The sequence below is a fragment of the Mobula hypostoma genome, chromosome 9 (genome assembly GCF_963921235.1).
Source record: "Mobula hypostoma chromosome 9, sMobHyp1.1, whole genome shotgun sequence".
Lineage (NCBI taxonomy): Eukaryota > Metazoa > Chordata > Chondrichthyes > Myliobatiformes > Myliobatidae > Mobula > Mobula hypostoma.
The window spans coordinates 149,627,915-149,647,759 of NC_086105.1; the positions used below are offsets into that span (position 1 = coordinate 149,627,915).

Below are 19,845 nucleotides of genomic sequence, written 5' to 3' on the forward strand. Positions count from 1 at the left end.
AAGAGCAAAACAGTGACAAGTGTTCAAGGACCATTCAGAAATATAATTGTGGAGGGGAAGAAGCTGTTCTTAAAACGTTAAATGTGCAACTTCAGGCTCTTGTACCTCCTTCTTGATGGTAGTAGTGAGAAGAGGGCATTTCCTGGGTAAAGAAAGTCCTTGTGGATGGATTGCCATCTTCTTGAGGCATGATGGTTGATTATTTCCACAATACTTCTGGTTTAGCATGGCGCTAGAGAAGTCCTGTGACTACTTATTGGTGGTAAACAAAAAGAAAACAACTACTTTATCAATAACACTTTCTGATAACATTTCGGGTAAACAATCACCATAAACAATGGAAGTGCGAGCAGAGGCGGGACCCATCCACTGAAACCAAGAGTGAGAAAAGACCTGAGTGCCAGGCCGATTTGGAAAGGTCAGGTATGGGCCAAAATGTGGCAGTGAGGTCCAGACCCAGAGAGTATCAAAGAGACAGGGCCCAGGTCCTAGAGCAAGGAACGACCCAATGTTTGGACGATTTAAACATCAGGACGGATTAAAAAGGCAGAATGTCAGGACCAGACACTAGGGTCAGACTAGTTCTTCTCACTGCTCTGCAACATTTACTCGGCTCTGCACTGAACTGAAGCTCGGCTTAAATAAGTAGGCTCACTTTTGTTCTGCTATTTGCATAGTTGTATTGCTTGCATGATTTGTTTTTTTCTCTCTCTGCACATTGGGTGTTTAGCAATCTTCTGTTTATTTAATGGGTGCTTTTAGGTTTCTTTGTTTTGTGCCTGCCTGCAAGGAGACGAATCTCAAGGTTGTGTATAGTATACATACATTTCAAAAATAAATGCACTTTGAACTTTGAAGTACAGTGGAAAAACCTTTGTTTTGCATGCCATGCATACAGATAATTTCAGATACACAACACCCAATCCAGAATGGCCATTTCCCTAGTGGGTTCAACTTCTAGCTGCTCTAAAAAGCTGTCTTGTAGGCATTCTTCAAATTCTCTCTCTTGGCAATCTACCTGCATATTGAAATCCACATTGACTGTTGTAACATTGCCCTTTTGACATGCATTTTCTATATCCCAGTGTAATTTGTAGTCCACATCCTGTAAGGTGTTGTACATTCTCCCTGTGACTCTGTGGATTTCTGTTGGATGGTCTGGTTTCCTTACACAGTCCAAAGACATATCAGTTGGTAGGTTAGCAAGTCATTGTAAATTATCCTGCGATAAGATTAGGGTTAAATAGGTGGGTTGCTGGGCTGTGTGGTTCTGCACTGTATCTAAATAAAATAAAGAAATGGGAATCTCCCACATGGTAAGGACTGATCCACATACCAGGCAGGATCCAGGAACTGAGCGAGTTGCTTCAACCTACACTGGACAGCAGCTTTTCCTTCACTGACTGCATTGCTCCCTCCACTGGACCCATGGAGAATTGCAGGGAGGAACATCACTTCCAGCTGGTCAGAGCCACTGATAGAATCTCTGCTGGATTTACATTTTGAGAATGAGTCCGTTATGTAGCTGTTTTACGTGTCAGGCTACATTTTTTTGCAGCACTGCCCCCATTGTAGTAGCCAATAGTTCACAGCAAGCCCCAGAAAGAACCGGTGGTGTGTTGGTCCGGAGAACAATCATTGTAAATTTCACATCCCATTCCCAACATGATAACTCAGCCATGATGGAATGGTAAAGACACAGGAGCAGAATTACACCATTCAGCTCACTGAGCCTGTTCTGTATCATTGGGTAGGACAAGACAGAACCGCTAGACCATCTGCATCAACAATGAAGAGATGAGGGAAAAAAAACACAAAACCCATTCAATAGACCTCGTTCCACTAGTCTCTCCCACCAGCCCTGCTCTTGTGAGGGTGAAGTATAATTTGATCAGCTTTTTCACAATATTAAGCATTGGTCTCACAAGAGGAGACTGAAACTTCCATAAATTTCAGTTACACAAGCTTTGGTTTACACACACTTTATTGCACAATGAGATTCCACAAGGACGATACATCTTTCCTCTTTGAGCTGGTAACTTATTTTACACATGAGCACATTTAAAATGGAGAGACTTTCAGATACCCGTCCCTTTTTTAAATGGCCCAGAGTACTTAACGGCCTGGTAAGTTTATGGGGATTTCATGTTCATGGCTATGATATAGAAACTTGACAGCTTCCCAAAGCTGTGGGTGGAGTGGTTCTTGTTGCCTTCACCTGGGTCAGTACAACTGCAGTTTACACAACCACCTGTGAACAGAGTGTTACACACTGCACTTTGGCCTGCTTTGTTGAGGGAGACCGAGATTCTCAGAACCCAAGTCTGATAAAATGGAGTTGTATCCATGCCTATCAAAGTGTCACAAGAGACGTGCTGGATATGTTTTTACTTTTCAGAACCTGTAACTCAGTGACACTTACAGATATTACACTGCATATCCATACCATAATGAAAGCACCAAGAAGTAAGTTTCTTTTTCCCCTTTATAGTACGAAGGTCTATCACATACGGAATTGAGTATGTCAAGAAGCAAATTAAGGGGAAGAAAACAGAGCTAGACTGATACACTTATATGGAATATTCACAAATTTCTCATTAACCTTAGGCAATATTAAATTGTTGAAGATATGATTAATCACATTCTTTTAAAGCATAATAAACATCAACACATTGTTGGGGTTGTGACCATCTCTGGTCTACAGGGATGGTGGATCATATCATTGCTTCCACCTTTCACTTAGGGTACAGGGCAATTAGTGCTACTTCTCCATCCACCACACAAGGGACTTCAGAAATGAAGATTTCTTCCTTGCTTTTGGTGTGGGGACAGTGAGCGTGCGTGCCACCAGTCAGTGCTTGATGATGCTCAGTGCTACCACAGGCACAGAGCGATCAGGAGCCTTACTGAAAGGTGGGTTCTGACTGCAGTGGCTGAACGATAATGGAACCATAAAAACAGCACTTACACAAACGAAACTACAACAACGTGACAGCACCTCCAAACTACTAAAGGCTTCAGCTACCCTGATACAATTAAGCCTTTTCTCACTAGCATTGAAAAATACACACTGGTGGCACGCAATACTTAAATACAATATACAAGTCTAATATCATCTACCAAAGATATTCTCCTTGACTATAGACCACTTTCTCAACAGTAATGCATCATAATGGATTACAAGTACAAAGCCACAGTTACATGGAGATATTTACAATGACTTGAACGTGAAAGTAAACAGTTGCCCCTATTTTGCCCTCAGCTGCCTTGCTGTGTGCCTGTTTTTGCAAGAACAGCCCAACCACTGCCAGATAGATGGCTGGAACACAGATATGTACAAACATCCTACATTAATCCACAGCTCAGGTTCCAATGATATGGTTCACCAATTTAAAAAAATATTGCACTTACCCAAAATATGACCTCTCTTGTGGAAGGCAACAATTGCACTGTCCCAGAGTCCTGAAACTGTATGCCTCAACTGGCGATCTTGGAATGATTTCATGGTTATTCAACTCGTAAATTCCACGCAAAAGATAAATGCTCTAATTCAGGGTGCGCTCTACAGGACTTGAAAAATACTCTAATTCAGGGTGTGTTCTACAAAACTTGCTTCCAAAGATGAAGTCAATATTCTGTAAACTTAGTTTAATCCAAATAGACACAATTCACCTATAAGCACTGGTAACAGGAGCCCTTTAAAACAGGTGAGCTTGTGAACAAAAACAGCAGCTTCTGTAAAACTGACTCCAAGCTGTAAGTGGCCTCATGTAGCAATGGTTGTTTTAAGGGCTTTTTCTTCTTTATCCAAATTAGTGTAGCAGCTATCAGTGGTTTAGTCCTCAATAACTTCCTGCACTGAAGAACAAGCTCACCATTTTTATGCCCCCACTTTGTCACTTACTTGTCATTGGTTTTAGGACCATATAACATTAAGTGTCCAGTTAGCAAATGTTATCATTATTTAATTTAATGCTCTAGTTTGGATTTTTGCCATCTGGGAGGTTATATATTGTTTTATAAACTTTTTCTACACAAATAGTTTTGAAAGGTTTATCTTAAACATGAACAATCTTTTGCCAGGAATTATGGTAGCCTGTGGGAGTCAAGCAGTAACTTGATGTCCAATCTGCTAATATCCCTAGAACACCTCAAGGGAAAAAAAAAATGACCAAGGAGAAAGATGGAAGCTGTGGCCCTGAGCTATGCTCTGTGCAAATGAGTAGGCACAACTGATGAACCTTTATCTATCTAATATTTAATCCATTTATTGTAAGTGTGATAACTCTTTCACTAAAATAGTGGACATGGCCAGTTTTTAAGTGCATGATTGCTAGTAACGGCCAGTGGCTTTGAGCATAAAAATGTGTCACAACTGACATTCCAACTCCTTTCCATAATTGTTGGAACACTGGAATTCTTACATTGCTAACAGAGGGGAAAAAATGATACAGGTAAACGCTACTCTTAAATGGGGCACCATAAAAAAATTAGTTAAGCCCACAACCATCTCTTTGATTTAAGTTGGTCAAAAGGTTACCTCTTAAGATTTATGTTAAAGGATTTTTACCTGCTCAAAGAGGCCGCTTACACTTTATTGTGCCTGGCTGGGGTGTAGCAAGTTTCTGAATGAATCTCAACCTTCTGGTTGTGATATGAGAATGTAGCCAGACAATATACAGGACACATTGCATTCAGTTCTTGTAAACAAACAAGTAGCTGCTTCCAAGAGTTTGATAGTAACACTGAGAATTGTCATACATTATGTAGAATACTGAACGGGGGAAAAACTTAGTTGTGCACACATTCTGATGCGATTCTGATGGAGATTGAATATCCTTAAAACCATTTACGATATGCACTGTTGGATTCTAGAATCAGCCATGCCAATTGTGTTGAGGTGCCAGGTGCACTGATGCCAGCACTAATGAACCAATCCCCAGCTTGCCAGCAACAGCTGCCAAAGTTGGCTTTAAAGAGGGAAGGGAAATTCAATTGGGTCGTGCCCTCTCTGTTGATTTATAGGAATAGCTGTTTCTTGCGATAGAATCTGCACAACTATTTGGGTTAGCTGAGGGCAGTAATTGGTATGGAAGATGAACGAGCTTAAATCTGCAGCATGCAAAGACATCTCATCAAAGTAAAATAGTGCACTTGATAAGAAAGATTGTTCTCCCATCTGCATTTAGCTTGAAAAGTGCAATTTGAAACAATACTGAAATGATAAATGAAAAAGAAAAGCTTATGGAGATGTGCATAAATTTGATTAAAAAACAAAATCTTGTTTCTAGCACTGTGCATTAATTAACCTGTTTTCTCCGGTTGGCAGCTCCCCACAAGCAGTATCCTAACCTCGCTGTGACCCAGGAGTCACAAGAAACTGCAGACTGGAACCTGCAGTAACAATCCTCTGGAAGAACTCCGTGGTTAGACAGCAACTGTGAGAGGAAAGGAAATCTTGAGGCAGGTTTTCAGCCCAAAATGTCAACATTCCTTCCCTTCCACAGATGCTGCTTGACCTGCTGAGTTCTTCTAGCAGATTGTTTGTTGTTCATTATGACCCAGACTGCACTTAAATAGTCTCCCACATCACTACAGCACAGAATGGGTTACAATCTGATAATGTGCACACAGGTACTTCATTCCTCATTGCAACTTAATAAATGAATATATATAATTATACATTTAGAAAGATGGTAAGGATTAGAAGTTTGTCCCAAGCACATGGGTAGCTTTGCTCACTAAACACTACATCTGAAGTTCAGTTCCACTGAAGTCAGAAGTGAAGTACAAGTCGCAAATGCTCTTGCATCATGCACATGAGCAAGGATAAATTTCTAGCTTGTTCTTGTAATACAACTGAAACGCAGAGCTAATTCACATAATGGTGCATCACATCCTTACAGAGTGACCAATCTGGATCCACGAGGTTAGATCTTTTGCTACCGATAGGTTCATGATACGTGAAACTGGCATGAAGTCAGAAATATACAGATGGTACTATATAGATGAAACAAAAACAGAAAACACAGGTAGTCAGCATCTATAGAAAGAGGAACAAAATTAACACTTCAGATCAAAACTTATTATTAGCTGTTTCTCTCTCCTCAAAAAGTTAACTGATATCTCCAAGTTTGTTTTTAATTTAGATCTCCAACAGCTGCTGTTATTTTTAGTTTTTTGAGCACCATCATGGTGGACTTTGTTTCTTCCTCCTCACAGGAGATTGCCTCATTCCAACACTTCTGACTCAATGGAGTCTGAAGCAAAAATAATACTGCACTAATAAACATCTTAGCAGGAATCCAGAGTCTACACAAAAAATAAGCATGATATGATTGTAGAGATTCCATGAGACAGGATACATCCCAAAGATGCCTTCAATTGGAAACATTGTCCTGGAAGCCCCACACTTCCAGTGTACTGATCTGAAAAGTTTCCGAGCACAGAGGAAGGTTGTCAAAGGTACTGGAGTGTCCAGTTGTGCCGTGATTCAGGTTCTCATCGATGTACAATGCAGGACAGCCACCACCACCTGGTGGGAGAGGCAATAATAACACTTTAGTTTCTCAATGACAAGCTTAGCTAACTTAAAAGCAAGCTTTTTAAAAATTTGTAATGGTGTAGGGAGGAGGAATAATTATCTGTTGTTACATATCAAGCATATCACTTCTGTTCTAACCACTCGGCATTGGCTTCCTGTATCTTTTAGAATCGATTTTAAAGTTCTCTGACTTGTTTTTAAAACTCTCAATGGTCTGGGACTGGAGTACATCATAGATTCACTTTTATTTTATAGTCCTCCTTGAGCTCTCTGTTTTAATTTAAGAGACTGGCAGAAAAAGACCAATCTCCCTTCAAACGATAACTGGCAGGTCAGCTTTTTCTGCACCACACTCAACTGTGGAATTCAATGCTTCAAACTATAAGGGATGCAGGTCAGTTGGCACTTCTAAACAGCAGCTCAAAACCTATTTATTTAACCTTGCTTTTAACTAAAATTTTTGTCTTTTATTTTCATGTTTGCACTCTATCCTGTTGTAAAGTACTTTGAACTACATTATATGCAAAGTGCTCTATAACTATTATTATTAATAATTATACCTTTGGCTGGGGCATTCAATGTGCTGGAAATACTCTGCATTAAAGAAATCAATGGAGGACGCAGGGAGGGGCTACAGATTTGATTCTAATTTTAACTGCCTTGCTGGTCAAGTGCCTTGTATGTGACTGGAAGGAATCAGATATTTAAAGGCTGGATTCAATGGGGCTATCTAGAATAATTAACAGACAAAACAGTTACCATCATCTTGACCTCACTTACCAACTATAATGGAGTCTGGATTTCCGGCCATGAACATGGACGTGGCTTTGGTGGTCAAGCTGAAGTGACGAGTAGCAAGAAAAGGTGATAATCTGTCTGAGGGGTCTTCACGGGAAGCAAGTAAACCCCGCTCTTTACAGGATTCAGCATCCAAAACACTGGGCTGCTCTGGTGAATCTGCAAACGAGTCTGAGCAGCCTTTAGCCGCTTCCAGCTCGGGATGCTTAATGATAACCCATTCATATCGCACCATTTCAGGCTGCAGCTAGGAGTAACAAACATTACAATTGCTATATAAGACAGAGACAAAGAATGACAAAATGATTTTGATTCCCAGTAACTTCAAAGGGTCTGTTTCTAGTCCTGCATTGGCTTTACTGGATGACTAAGAGACACAACGACACAAGCATTTATATAGAACACAGTACAGTACAGGCCCTTTGGTCCACAATGTTGTGCTAACCTTTTAAACTATTCCAAAATCAATTCAACCCTTCCTTCCCATATAGCACTCCATTTTTCTTTCAGCCAGAGTCTCTTTTAAATGCCCCTATGTGTCTGCCTCTACTATCATCCCGGCAGCACATTCCACGTACCCATCACTCTATTAAATAATCTACCTCTGACATCCCCCATACTTTCCTCCAATCACCTTAAAATTATATTGCCTTGTATTAACCATATAGCATTGTAAATATAATAAAACATTTGAGGGATTTTAGAGATACAGTGGATTCCGGCTAAATGGGACACACAGGGACCAATATGCTTTGGCCCAATTAAGCTGCTGTCCCAATTAGCCAAAGTTTCATGGAAGTAGTTAAAAAAGTAAAACAAAAAGACAAACTACCATTTAACTGAGTAACAAATTATGTATTTAAAGGAAACAAATTAGAACACTACCAATACTACTGGTGGTTGTCAGTCATATCTGACAACGACAGGAAACCTGAGTGGGAGAGTTTTTAAAGTAGAACTGTACTGGTTCCTTAAGGTTGTTATAGCTGGGGGGTGGTAATGGGGATAAGCTCCCACTACTTATTAAATGCTCCAACGGCGTGCACCTCAAATAGCCTCTGACGACCAAGTCTAGCTCTTGGCCTTCATGTGTGGCTTAGCTACCAAGCCCAGCAGAACCATTTCTACTGACAGAAGGTACAGAGGCAAGCTACTGGCACCTTAAAACCAGTCGCTTCAGGCAGTTGGGGCTCGTAGGCCATGGTTGTCAGCTCATCTAGGAGAAGGAACCTTGTGGCTACACCCATTCATGGGGAAGGCTTTGGGAGTAAACCCCGAGGGAAAAATCCGGAGCTGGAGTCCCTAAGGCAGTCCTACATTGAGTTCAATGCTGACTGGCAACTCCTGCGACGCTGTTGGTATCAAATGATACTGGTCTCTGCTGTTCCTTTGGGTTCATCAGATGCGTGGAGAGGGGGAGCTTACTATGTGAGCAACAGCTGGCTCTCCATATTGTACTGCCCAGGCTTGTGTATCTGGACAGCAAGTTTGCAATATCCATGGTCAACTCTGGCAGATGGAGGTCTCAGAAACTGAGGCAGTTCCACCCTCTCGACTTCAGAAGTCTGGGTCCAGTAGCACACCCTCTCCCAACTTTATCTTCTGGCATCTTCCCCTTTCCTTTCCAATCCTGAAAAAGGGTCTCAGTTCAAAACAACGACTGTTTATTCATTTCCACAGATGCTGCCTGACTTGCTGAGTTCCTCTAGCATTTTGTGTGCATTGCTTCGGATTTCCAGCATCTGCAGACGTTCCAGTATTTCTGAATTGTCTTACTGCTTATTTCTCAATAACTAACAGTGACAAAAATCACTTTTTCTGAACACAAACAAATGTAACTGCCACTATTTAAAATTGTTCACCCCAAGTACAGAGAAGTATCTAACAGCTACACAAGTGCACACAACTGACACTAGTTGGCTGTTCAGCAACAGTTTCCTGTACTAATTAAGCTGGGCAGTGTCTCAAATAGATGAAGGAAATTACAGTTATTTTCTTATTAGTTTTTGTTCTTAAAGAGTTGTCTCAAATAAGTGGCTGCCCCAATTAACCAAGACCTAATTAATCTGAATCCACTGTATTACCAAAACAAATAGCAAAACTATGAGATTAAATGAATGCACATTTGGAAAACTATGGCTAGCATGGCTTGTCTTTAATGAATCTGTGTTGGCTTTTCTTTATTACTCAATATTTGTCCAAATGATTAGTAGCTTTGTCACAGATGCAATAATTATGAAAAAATCTGTATGTCATCTGTTCTAATAGTTCTTGTTGTGACGGTACCACAGGAGCATAATGAATAATAGGTTCACTGGTCATTGTAAATTGTCCTGTGATTAAGCTGGTGGGTTGCTGGTTGGTACGGATTGTTGGGCTGAAACAGTCTGTTCCACATTGTATCTCTACATAAATACAATTTAAAAAAGTGTCCCTTCTTTATTTTGAATCTGTATTCCTTTGAGTTTAAAAGAATGAGGGGCAACTGTACTCGAACATACAAGATCCTAAGGGATGTTAGCAGGCCAGGCAGCATCTATAGAAAAGAGTACAGTCAACATGTTGGGCCAAGACCCTTCATCAGGACCGGAGGGAAAAAAAAAAGAGGAATAGACTTAAAAGGTGAAGGAGGGGAGAGAGAAACACAAGGTGATAGGTGAAACCAGAAAGGGGAGGGTGAAGTAAAGAGCTGGGAAGTTAATTGGTGAAAGAGATACAGGGCTGGAGAAGGGGGAATCTAATAGGAGAGGAGGGGACAGAAGACATGGAACTACGAAAAGGGGGGAGGGCGGAGCACTAGAGGGACACGATGGCAGGCAAGGAGATAAGGTGAGAGAGAGAAAAGAGGAAGGGGGCGGGACATTACAGGGTTCGAAAAGTCAATGTTCATGCTATCAGGTTGGAAGCTACCCAGACAGAATATAAGGTGTTGTTCCTCCAACTTGAGTGCAGCCTCATCGCGATAGTAGAGGTGGCCATGGGTTGATGTATTGGAATGGGAATGGGAATGGGAATGGGAAGTGGAATTAAAATGGATGGTCACTGGGAGATCCTGCTTCTTCTGGCAGACGGAGCGTAGGTGCTCAGTGAAGCAGTCTCCCAATCTATGTCAGGTCTCACCGATGTACAGGAGGCCACACCGGGAGCACCAGACACAGTACATGACACCAACAGACTCACAGGTGAAGTGTTGACTCACCTGGAGGGACTGTTTGAGGCCCTGAATGATAGTGAGGGAGAAGGTGTAGGGCAGGTGTAGCACTTGTTCCACTTGCAAGGATGAGTGCCGGGGGGAGATCAGTGGGGAGGGACGAATGGACAAGGGAGTCACATGGGTAGGACTTCCTATTCCCATTCCAATATATCAATCAATTGCCTCCTCTCCCTCACTATCATTCAGAGCCCCAAATAGTCCTTCCAGGTGAGGTGACTCTTCACCTGTGAATCTGTTGGTGTCATATACAGTGTCCGGTGCTCCCGGTGTGGCCTCCTGTATATCGGTGAGACCTGACGTAGAATGGGAGACTGCTTCGCTGAGCACCTACGCTCTGTCTGCCAGGAGAAGTGGGATCTCCCAGTGGCCACCCATTTTAATTCCACTTACTATTCCCATTCTGTTATATCAATCCATGGCCTCTTCTACTGCCGTGACAAGGCCACATTCAGGTTAGAGTAACAACATCTTATATTCTGTCTGGGCAGCCTCCGACCTGATGGCATGAATATCGGTTTCTCGAACTTCCGGTAATACCCCGCACTTTCACCTTCATCATTTCCCATCCCTTTTACCCTTTCTCACCTCATCTCCTTGCCCGCCTATCGCCTCCCTCTGGTGCATCTCCCCCCTTTTCTTTCTTCCATGGCCTTCTGTCCTCTATTAAAGTTCCCCTTCTCCGGTCCAGTATCTCTTTCACCAATCAACTTCCCAGCTCTTTACTTCACCCCTTCCCCTCCCGGTTTTACCTGTCACCTTGTCCCTCCCCTCTTCCCACCTTTTAAATCTTCTTTTTTTCTCCAGTCTTGATGAAGGGTCTCAGCCTGAAACGTCAGTTGTACTCTTTTCCATAGATGCCGCCTAGCCTGTTGACTTCCTCCAGCATTTTGTGTGTGTTGCTGGGATTTACAGCATCTGCAGTTTTTTTCTTGTTCCTAAGGAATGTTGCAAGTTTTCCCTAACAGGAGAGTCACAAACAAGGCAACAGAGCTAGAATATAAGGGGTCTGTCAGTTATAACTGAGGCTGGAGAAATGTCTTCACACAGGGCAGTGAGGCTCTGGAATTTTGTGCCTGAGTGGATTGTTAGAAATAACTAAGACAGAGATGGATAAATTTTGCACGATCAGAAATTTGAGGTATTATGGGAGTTCAGATCAGCATAGATCAGTCATAATTATATTGAATGGTGGGGAAGCGCTGAAGGATGGCTGGTCTACTCCTGCTCTGCCTTCTTGTGCAACACTCCTGTGAAGACCCTCGGATATTTTGATACATTAAAAATGTTACATAAATAAGTTTTTGTATTATCATTTCCCTCTAGCTTTCTGCACCTCGTAAGAATACTGTGGAAAGTATAGACAGGAACAGGAACAGTTCAAGTTCAATTTGCTTTTGTTTACTTTTTAAAAAATTATCTGCGTAATTTATCCTCTTTTGCGAATTGGATAAGTGGCAGTCTTGTGACGTGTGCTTTTTAGTGAATTCTGTTGTGTTTCTTTGCTTTGTGGCTGCCTGCAAGAAGATGAATCTCAAGGTTATATATGGTATACATACTTTGATAATAAAGTTGAACTTTGATCAGCTGCAACATGATTTTTGTACTCAACACCCCAAATGATAAAGGCAAAGACCATTTGCTTTATTTGCTTCCTTATCCAATTGTGTGGTCACTTTCAGGGCCCTATACACTTGCACCCCAAGATCCCTCTGTACATCAATGCTCCCAAGTATCCTGCCATTTACTGCAATCTTTCCTCTTGCATTTGACCTCCCAATGTGAACGGCTGCACTTGTCTGGATTAAGCTCCATCTGTCATTTCCCTGTCCACATTTCCAAGTGATCTGTATCCCACTGAATCCTTTGACAACCTTCCTCATCACCTACAATTAAAACAATTTTTGTGTTGTCTGTAAATCTTACTAATCAGTTCACTTAAATTTTTATCCAAATTATTTATACAAATCACAAAACAATAACTCAACTCTTGGCTGCATCCCTCCCCCTCCTATCTTCTCCTATCATTTCAGATCTCCCCCTCCCCCTCCCACTTTCAAATCTCTTACTAGTTCTTCTTTCAGTTCGTCCTGACGAAGGGTCTCGGCCCAAAATGTCAACTGTACCTCTTCCTAGACCTGCTGCCTGGCCTGCTGCGTTCACCAGCAACTTTTATGTGTGTTGCCTGAAATTCCAGCATCTGCAGGTTTCCTCGTGTTTGCGACAATAACTCAACTCCAATTTTTAAAACAGTCAAACCAATGTAAACTACAGACTGTAGAATAACCAGCAGATAGATCTATCAGAAAGCCTCATGGTCAGTCCTTACTGTATAGAAGATTAAAGTGAAAAACCGTGATAGTTAATACAAAGTCCAACTTTTCCAATGGAACAACATATCGGAAAATGATGGCAATTTTAATCAGTTAGGAGCTAAAAAAATTATATTAACTAACAGCATTTAGTGTTTGTTAAACCCAAGGGCATAATATTCAAGAAATTTCAAGGACAATCCATTCTACTGATACAGTACATTTACAGAGGATGTGTAGTCAGACAATGCTGCTTCAGCAAACACTTGCTGTTTGTCATGGTGCCACTTACGTGCCAAAGCTGAGTTAGCGTAAATTTCTGGCCTATCAGAAGCAAGGAGCCAAAAATAATGCAGTAATAGCAAAAAGGAATTGACTGTCATACCTTGAACACAAAGCATTCCCCTGTGCCAAAATAGCTTAGCTTGTTTCCTTCTCGCTTTCTTTCTCTCCAGTCAGTTGAAAGGTAGGCTCCACAGACCTGTTAACATAAGGACACAATGACAGGTTCAGCCAGGGCCTGCCAGATTTACAATAACCCTAAACCCAAGTGATGACAAGAGCTTGTTCTGGCTCCCTCCTGAACAACACAGAACATGGTGGCGTGCTCTATACCAACCACTATGCTATTGTGTCGCCTCACATCTAACGTGTCATTCTCAAACCTACCATTCATACCTTGTATATTCATATCAGAGTCATTGGACAGGCCCTTTAATATACTCCAAAATCAATGGAAGTTTTCCTTCCCAGATTGCTCTTCATTTTTCTATCATTTATGTGCCTACTCAGAGTCTCTTGAATAGCCCTAATGTACCTGACTCTCCCACCACCCCTAGCAGCATGTTCCATGCACCCACAACTCTGTTAAAAAAAAACTACCTCTGACATTCCCCCTACACTTTCCTCAAATCACCTTACAGGGTTATCACCACAGATGCAATATTTATATTTTTACGTTTAGCCTCATGCAGGCAGTGGACGCAGGTTTGGACAGAAGTATCAGTGTGGGAGTGGGGAGAATTAAAATGGCTAGCAGCCAGGAGCTCCAGACAGCAACAGTGGACAGAGTGTAGGTGCTTGGCAAAGCAGTTATCTAGTTTGTGCCTGGTCTCACCAACATAGAAAAGGTTACAGTGGGAGCACCTGTCCTATTCCCTTCGTGGATGCTGCCTGACCCATTGAGTTCCTCCAGCATCTTCATCTTAACCTCCTGCTCCATCTCTTATGCTCTTATTGTCTCAGGTCTGCTCCTACAGGACCTCAATACTCCAGAATCAAGATTCTTGTAATTCATTGCATTTTCTGGTGCAAGTTCAGCTTGAAGATTATCGCGAGAGGTAGGCGATGAAACTTATCAACTCCTCTCTGAGAAGCCACTTGGATCTGCTCCAATTTGCCTAATGGCACAAAAGGTCCAGAGCAGGTGCTATTTCACTGGCTCTTTTCTGAACCTTGGAACATCTGGACAGTGAAGATGCATTCATCACGATACTCTTCGTTGACTACAGCTCCACATTCAATAGTATCATCCCCTCAAAATTAATAAACAAACTTCAAGACCTTGGTCTCAATACCTCCATGTGCAATTGGATCCTTGATTCCCTTTCTTGCAGACCCCAGTCAGTTTGGATTGGTAACAACATCTCCTCCACAATCTCCATTAGCACAGGTGTATCACAAGGCTATGTGCTTAGCCCCCTGCTCTACTCAGTTTACTCTTATGACTGTGTGGCTATGCACAGAACCAATGCCATATTCGATTGCTGTTGACAGCATTGTCGTTGGCTGAATGAAAGGTGACAAGTCAGCACATGTTAGGGAGATCGAAAATAAGACCATAAGACATAGAAGCAGAATTAGCCCAATGGCCCATCAAGTCTGCTCTGCCATTTCATCATGGTTGATCCATTTCCTTCTCAAACCCATTCTCTTACTTTCTCCTCATGACATTACATGTCCTGACTAATCAAGAATCTATCAACCTTTGCTTTAAATTCACCCAATGACATGGCCTCCACAGCTGACTGTAGCAATGAATTCCATAGTTTCACCACTCTCAGAGCTAAAGAAATTCCTCCTCATCTCTGTTCTCTTTTTCAATATTTTTATTAGTTTCTACATAGAAGAATACAGAGTACAAGAAAGTACAGTATATATAAAGGTTGAAAAAAACTACCAATTACATTGTACCTATTCATAATAGCAATCTCATTACCCCGTATTCATGTGGGTTAGTCAAAGTTATATTGAAATATACTAATTTATTACAAAAAAAGAGTCTAACCCCTACCAAGAACAAAGCTGTTTATTAAGGAGAAAAGTAAAAGGTAAAATACCTCAAACACAAGGAAATCTGCAGATGCTGGAATTTCAAGCAACACACATAAAAGTTGCTGGTGAACACAGCAGGCCAGGCAGCATCTCCAGGAAGAGGAACAGTTGATGTTTCGGGCCGAGACCCTTCGTCAGGACTAACTGAAGGAAGAGTTAGTAAGAAATATGAAAGTGGGAGGGGGAGGGGGAGATCCAAAATGATAGGAGAAGACAGGAGGGGGAGGAATGGAGCCAAGAGCCGAACAGTTGATTGGCAAAAGGGATAATGAGAGGATCATAGGATGGGAGGCCTAGGGAGAAAGAAAGGGGGACGGGTGAAGCCCAGAGGATGGGCAAGGAGTATAGTGAGAGAGACAGAGGGAGAAAAAGGAGAGAGAGAAAACGAATATATATGTATGCATGCAAATAAATAAATAAATAAATAAATAAATAAAGGATGGGGTACGAAGGGGAGGTGGGGCATTAACGGAAGTTAGAGAAGTCAATGTTCATGCCATCAGGTTGGAGGCTACCTAACTTCTCTACCGTTAATGCCCCACCTCCCCCTCGTATCCCATCCGTTATTTATTATAATATATATATATATTCATATATATATTTTCTTCACATATATATATTCATTCTTTTTCTCTCTCTCCTTTTTCTCCCTCTGTCCCTCTCACTATACCCCTTGCCCATCCTCTGGGCTTCCCCCCTCTCCCTTTCTTTCTACCTGGGCCTCCTGTCCCATGATCCTCTCATATCCCTTTTACCAATCACCTGTCCAGCTCTTGGCTCCATCCCTCCCCCTCCTGTCTTCTCCTATCATTTTGGATCTCCCCCTCCCCCTCCCACTTTCAAATCTCTTACTAGCTCTTCTTTCAGTTAGTCCTGACGAAGGGTCTTGGCCTGAAACGTTGACTGTACCTCTTCCTACAGATGCTGCCTGGCCTGCTGCGTTCACCAGCAACTTTTATGTGTGTTGCCTGTAGGTAAAATACCTTCTCGTATAATAAAAATTAATAATAGCCAACATCTAAATTTAAACAACGAATTAAGGGTTTTGAAAGTTTTGAAAACAATTCAGAAAGGGTCCACACAGTGTTTGAAAGTCTTGACGAGATTCAGAAATTGAATGACGAATCTTCTCTAAATCTAAGCATGACATAACGTCGCATAACCATTGAGCATGAGTAAGAGAAGAAACATCTTTCCATTTAAACAAAAGCGCCCTCCTAGCTAGAAGAGAACTAAAGGCCAAAACATGTAAATCAGATGTCTTCAACTTGATATCTTGTCCTGCAACAATACCGAATAGGGCCGTCAGAGGATTAGGTTTAAAATTGACTTTGAAAAGTAAAGAAAAAGTTTGAAAAACTTCCTTCCAATATTTTTCAAGACATGGACAAGTCCAAAACATATGAATTAATTAAGCTTCTCCATTATTGCATCTGTCACAGAAGGGAGATATAGCTGAATAAAAATGAGATAGCTTATCTTTCATCATATGGACTCTATGTACCACCTTAAATTGTATGAAGGAATGGCGAGCACATAGCAATGAAGTATTAACCAGTTAAAAAATTTCATTCCAAGTTTCCTCAGATATTGATGTCTGTAAATCTTGTTCCCAGAGATTCTTAGTTTTGTCTAAAGGAACATTCCTTGTCTCCAGCAACATACCATAAATATTAGACATTGAACCATTATAAAAAGGTGTCAAATTAAAAATTACGTCTAGTAAGTTCTTATCTGATCTTATAGGAAATGTGCATAATTGAGATCTTAGAAAGTCTCTGATTTGTAGATATCTAAAAAAGTGAGTTTTGGGTAGGCTATATTTAGCTGACAATTGCTCAAATGAAAAAAGATTTCCTCTAACAAACAGATTCCAAAAACATTTAATACCCAACCTGTCCCATTCTTTAAAGACTAAATCAGTTATGGAGGGTTTAAAAAAAATTAGACTGAATGGGACTAGAAAGGGAAAATCTCAACAAACCAAAATGTTTTCTAAATTGTATCCAGATCTTCAGAGTATGTTTAACTATTAAATTATCAGTTAGTTTACTTACAAATAAAGCAAATGAGGGTCCAAGAAGAGAAATAATAGAAAATTTATTAACAGAATTAGTTTCTAAAGAAACTCATACCGGACAGTCTACACGAAATCCGAAATGATAGGAGATGACAGGAGAGGGAGGGATGAAGCTAAGAGCTGGAAAGTTGATTGGCAAAAGGGATATGAGAGGATCATGGGACGGGAGGCCTAGGGAGAAAGAAAGGGGGAGGGGGGAAGCCCAGAGGATAGGCAAGGAGGGAGAGAGGGAGAAAAAGAGAGAGAGAGAAAAAATATATATGATAATAATAAATAAATAACGGATGGGGTATGAAGGGGAGGTGGGGCATTAATGGAAGTTAGAGAAGTCACTGTTCATGCCACTAGGTTGGAGGCTACCCAGACGGAATATAAGGTGTTGTTCCTCCAACCTGAATGTGGCTTCATCTTGACAGTACAGGAGGCCGTGGATAGACATATCAGAATGGGAATGGGACGTGGAATTAAAATGTGTGGCCACTGAGAGATCCTGCTTTCTCTGGCGGACAGAGTGTAGGTGTTCAGCGAAACGGTCTCCCAGCCTGCGTCAGGTCTCGTCAATATATAGAAGGCCACATCGGGAGCACTGGACGCAGTATATCACCCCAGCCGACTCACAGGTGAAGTGTCGCCTCACCTGGAAGGACTGTCTGGGGCCCTGAATGGTGGTGAGGGAGAAAGTGTAAGGGCATGTGTAGCACTTGTTCCGCTTACAAGGATAAGTGCCCGGAGGGAGATTGGTGGGAAGGGATGGGGGGGACGAATGGACAAGGGAGTCGTGTACGGAGTGATCCCTGTGGAAAGCGGGGGGGGGGGGGAGGGAAAGATGTGCTTAGTGGTGGGATCCCGTTGGAGGTGGCGGAAGTTACGGAGAATTATATGTTGGACCCGGAGGCTGGTGGGGTGGTAGGTGAGGACAAGGGAAACCCTATTCCTAGTAGGGTGGCGGGAGGTTGGGGTGAGACCAGATGTGCGTGAAATGGGAGAGATGTGTTTGAGAGCAGAGTGATGGTGGAGGAAGGGAAGCCCCTTTCTTTAAAAAAAGGAGGACATCTCCTTCGTCTTGGAATGAAAAGCCTCATCCTGAGAGCAGATGCGGCGGAGACGGAGGAATTACGGGAAGGGGATGGCATTTTTGCAAGAGACAGGGTGAGAAGAGTAATAGTCCAGGTAGCTGTGAGAGTCCGTAGGCTTATAGTAGACATCAGTAGATAAGCTGTCTCCAGGAGATAGAGACAGAAAGATCCAGAAAGGGGAGGGATGTGTCGGAAATGGACCAGGTAAACTTGAGGGCAGGGTGAAAGTTGGAGGCAAAGTTAATAAAGTCAATGAGCTCAGCATGCATGCAGGAAGCAGTACCAATGCAGTCCCCTTGTTCAATCCCTTCCTACCTATGTTCGTGACACTTTTCACGCTCTGAAATTTTTCAATGATTTTAAGTTTCCCCCCACCGCTTTATTTTCATGGATGTTCAGTCCCTATATACTTCCAATCCCCACCAGGAAGGTCTCAAAGCTCTCAGCTTCTTTTTGGATTCCAGACCTAACCAGTTCCCCTCTACCACCACTCTGCTCTGGCTAGCAGAATTAGTCCTTACTCTTAATAATTTATCCTTTGGCTCCTCCCACTTCCTCCAAACTAAAGGTGTAGCCATGGCCACCCGTATGGATCCCAGTTATGCCTGCCTGAAACGTCGACTGCGCCTCTTCCTATAGATGTTGCTTGGCTTGCTGCGTTCACCAGCAACTTTGATGTATGTTGCTTGAATTTCCAGCATCTGCAGAATTCCTGTTGTATGCCTGCCTTTTTGTTGGCTTTGTGGAACAATCCATGTTCCAAGCCCATACTGGTATCTGTCCCTCACTTTCCCTTCGCTACATCGACGACTGCATTGGTGCTTCTTCTTGCACGTATGCTGAGCTCATTGACTTTATTAACTTTGCCTCCAACTTCACCCTGCGCTCAAGTTTACCTGGTCCATTTCCAACATCTCTCTTCCCTTTCTGGATCTTTCTGTCTCTATCTCTGGAGACAGCTTATCTACTGCTGTCTACGGACTTTGACAGCTACGTGACTCCCTTGTCCATTCGTCCCCCCCATCCCTCCCCCACTGATCTCCCTCCGGGCACTTATCCTTGTAAGCAGAACAAGTGCTACACATGCCCTTACACTCCCTCCCTTACCACCCTTCAGGGCCCCAGACAGTCCTTCCAGGTGAGACGACACTTCACCTGTGAGTTGGCTGGGGTGATATACTGCGTCCAGTGCTCCCAATGTGGCCTTCTATATATTGGTGGGACCCGACGCAGGCTGAGAGACCGTTTCGCTGAACACCTACGCTCTGTCCGCCAGAGAAAGCAGGATCTCCCAGCGGCCACACATTTTAATTCCACGTCCCATTCCCATTCTGATATGTCTATCCATGGCCTCCTCTACCGTCAAGATGAAGCCACACTCAGGTTGGAGGAACAACACCTTATATTCCGTCCGGGTTACCTTCCAACCTTGTGGCATGAACACTGACTTCTCTAACTTCCGTTAATGTCCCACCTCCCCTTCATACCCC

General features: G+C 42.3%; 1 protein-coding gene across 4 annotated transcripts in view; it reads right to left on the reverse strand.

The window, feature by feature from the left end:
• Window positions 1-1,966: 1,966 nt before the first annotated feature.
• The window catches only part of tbc1d24 (TBC1 domain family, member 24), an 83,598-nt gene continuing 65,719 nt past the window's right edge, over window positions 1,967-19,845 (reverse strand). For all 4 annotated transcript variants that reach the window (XM_063059460.1, XM_063059459.1, XM_063059457.1 and 1 more), the window contains exons 5-7: window positions 13,251-13,346; window positions 7,325-7,589; window positions 1,967-6,535 (exon numbers count right to left, since the gene is read on the reverse strand). In XM_063059460.1, the coding sequence (XP_062915530.1) occupies window positions 6,381-6,535; window positions 7,325-7,589; window positions 13,251-13,346 (516 nt within the window). In that variant the 3' untranslated portion in view covers window positions 1,967-6,380. The remainder of the gene's footprint in view (window positions 6,536-7,324; window positions 7,590-13,250; window positions 13,347-19,845) is intronic.